Source organism: Protobothrops mucrosquamatus, unplaced genomic scaffold (genome assembly GCF_001527695.2).
Source record: "Protobothrops mucrosquamatus isolate PMUCROS unplaced genomic scaffold, P.Mucros_1.0 scaffold3960, whole genome shotgun sequence".
Taxonomy (NCBI): domain Eukaryota; kingdom Metazoa; phylum Chordata; class Lepidosauria; order Squamata; family Viperidae; genus Protobothrops; species Protobothrops mucrosquamatus.
In genome coordinates this window covers 116,884-120,161 of record NW_015389901.1, presented here as the reverse complement: position 1 = coordinate 120,161, position 3,278 = coordinate 116,884, and the positions used below count along the sequence as shown (strand labels likewise).

General features: G+C 46.4%; 1 protein-coding gene across 1 annotated transcript; it reads left to right on the top strand.

Moving 5' to 3' along the window:
• The first annotated feature begins 1,907 nt into the window (after nucleotides 1-1,907).
• LOC107298423 (olfactory receptor 52K1-like) lies at nucleotides 1,908-2,864 on the top strand. Its single transcript, XM_015827803.1, has one exon. It carries the CDS (start codon nucleotides 1,908-1,910, stop codon nucleotides 2,862-2,864), a length of 957 nt encoding a protein of 318 aa, XP_015683289.1.
• Nucleotides 2,865-3,278: the final 414 nt, after the last annotated feature.

The following is a 3,278-nucleotide window of genomic DNA, read 5'->3' as shown; positions in this document are numbered from 1 at the left end:
TCCTTGATTAGTTTCCACCCGTTGCTTCTTGTCCTGCCTTCAGGCGCCTTGGAAGGGACCTCTGAAATCTCCTAGTCCAACCCCCTGTTTAAGCAGGAGACCCTCGGCCACTGCGGACAAATGGCTGCCCCGTCTCTTCTTAAGAATCTCCAGTAATGGAGCACCCACAACCTCTGGAGGCAACTTCTGTTCCACTGGTTGATTTTTATCAAAGTCAGGAAACTTCTCCTTAGCTCCAGGCTGGATCGCTCCTTGACAAGCTTCCACCCGTTGCCTTCAGGGGCTTTGGAGGATAGGTTGCCCCCCCCCACCATTTCTCTGCGACAGCCCCTCAAGTACTAAAAGGCTGCTGTCACTTCCTTCTCTTCATTAGAACAGACATTCCCCGTTTCCTCAATGGTTTATTGTACGGTTTAGTCTCCAGATCCCTGATCGTCTCCGTGGCTCATCTCTGCACTCTTTCTGGGATCCCAGCAACTTTTCTCTTTCTTCATCTGAAGTCCTAACCTACTACTACTACTACTACTACTACTACTACTACTACTACTAATAATAATAATAATAATAATAATAATAATAATAGTAATAGTAATAGTAATAATAATCCCAGGTCCTGGGAAAGGACTCGATAGGTAGACAAAATGCCAAATCCAGTCTGAACATCTGGCTGACTGTGCGATGATCAATAATAATAATAATAATAATAATAATAATAATAATAATAATAATAATAATAATAATAATAATAATAATAATAATAATAATAATAATAATACAAAGTTGGAAGGGATCTTGGAGGTCCTCTAGTCCAACCCCCTGCTCAGGCAGGAAACCGGCCTATACAATTTCAGACAAATGGCTGTCCAGTTTCTTCTTACAAACTTCCAGTGTTGGAGCATTCACAGCTTCTGGAGGCAGGTTGTTCCACTGATTAATTGTTCTGTCAGGAAATTCTTCCTTAGTTCTAGGTTGCTTCTCTCCTTGATGAATTTCCATCCGTTGCTTCTTGTCCTGCCTTGAGGCGCCTTGGAGAACAGCTTGACTCCCTCTTCTTTGGGGCAGCCCCTGAGATACTGGAAGGCTGCTATCATGTCCCCCCTCGTCCTTCTCTTCATGAAACTGGACATACTCAATTCCAGCAGCCTTTCCTTATATGTTTTAGCCTCCAGTCCCCTAATCATCCTTGTTGCTCTTCTCTGCACTCTTTCTAGAGTCTCAGCATCTTTTTTACATCGTGGTGACCAAAACTGGATGCCGTATTCCAAGTGTGGCCTTACCAAGGCCTTGTAAAGTGGTATTAATACTTCACCTGATCTTGATTCCCTCCCTCTGTTAATGCAGCCCAGCACTGTGTTGGCCTTTTTGGCAGCTGCAGTTTCCATCATGCATATTCGTATATTCATCTGCTTCCATTTCCATTATGCTTTTGCAGCTCTCCTTTCTTTTCTTAGCAGATCATGGGCTTCCTCACTTACCAATCCAGATATTAAAGTGTTTGATGAGGTCATTCAGGCCAAGTCCAAATTTCTGCTCAGAGCAGGAATCCATATAGAAGCTTTAAGAAAAGTGGTAGTCAGCCCTCACAATCAAGGAGATATTTTCCAAGATATATTCAATCTTGGAATACTAATCAAATCCTGATTAGGTTCCTTGGTCAAGACCCAACTAGGAAACATCATCAGTGCTAGAAGAAAGTTAGGTTTGTGGAGAGGAGGAGGAGGAGGAGGAGGAGGAGGAGGAGGAGGAGGAGGAGGAGGAGGAAAAAAATAATGAGAGAAGGAGAAGGAGTATGGGATCACCTCAATGTCTTCTGCAAGGCTTTACCCAACTTGGGATTGACCAAAAGACAACTCTTCTTTTCAGAGTCAAGACACATCAGCGGTCTGAAGTCCACCAACCTGCCGGCTATGGGAGCAGAGATCCAGAACACCACGGCCAACGTGCCCTACGTGCAATTCGCCCTCATTCCATTCCCGGGTCTCCAGCAGTTCAGGTCCTTCCTCGCCGTTCCTTTCTTCTGCCTGTTTCTCCTCATTGTGACCACCAACTCCGTCCTGATCTACACGGTGAAGACCGAGGAGAGCCTCCATTCCCCCATGTGCCTGCTCATCGCCCTGCTCCTGACGGTCAACCTCTTTGGGACCTTTGCCATCCTTCCCAGAATGCTCCTCAGCCTGCTGCTCCCCGCCAGCCACATCTCCTTGACCGAATGTCTGGTGCAAATGTTCTTCCTTTACTTCACGATGTTCCTGGACTGCAACGTTCTGCTGATTATGGCTCTAGACCGCTTCCTGGCCATTTGCCACCCACTGCGCTACGCAGATCTCATGACCACCAAGCTCCTGGGCTTCCTGATGCTCCTCTCCATGCTGAGAGGTCTTTGCATGGTTGGACCAGTGGTGGCCTTGGCCTCCCAAGTGCGGTTCTGCCGTTCGAACGTCATCAACCATTTTGCTTGTGAACACATGGCCCTCATGAGGTTGTCCTGCAGCGATATCTCCGTGAACAAGAGGGCAGGTATGGCCTTGCGGTCCTTTGAATTCATCCTTGACCTCATCCTCCTCCTGGCTTCCTATGGCCGGATTGTCCACACTGCTCTAAAGATCCGCTCTGGCAACGTCCGTCAGAAAGTCTTCCACACTTGTGGCACCCACTGGATTGTGATTGTCATCAGCTACTCCTCTCGCCTTTCTTCGTCTGTCGTCTTCCGACTCGTCAAATCGTCCTCCCAAGACGTCCACAACCTCATCAGTGCAACCTACTTGCTCTTCCCCTGGACCGTCCACCCTTTGATCTACGGCGTGAGAACCAAAGAGATCAGACGGAGCCTTCTGAAACTCTTTCCAGAAAAAAAGACCTTCTGATCTTCCTTCTTCTTCCGTGTCTTGGCTTTATCGTTGGCCAAAAATAAGTCATTATTGATACATGTTTCTGGTAGTGGCCAACACACCAGCAGATGGGCCAGACTCTGTGCTTCTCCACATTCACACAGCTTGTTATTATCTGCTAGGGGTCTCCACTTGAACATATTGGTTTTATAGTAGCCACTCCAACTCTCAACTCCTCCAAGTAGTATAAGGAACATCAGATCCTTAAGCCAGATCCTCCTTTATTATTAATCCTTGCTCGATAGTCTCCTTCCTCCATCTTTTAGTTTGATTTTGTTCTTGTGTGTTCTAAAGAATGTTCGCAGTAAAGCTGTTTCTAGATCTGAATCAGCATGCCTGGAAAGTCACTGGTCATCCATCTCTCTCTTGGCAGTTCATTTTCTTAAGCAT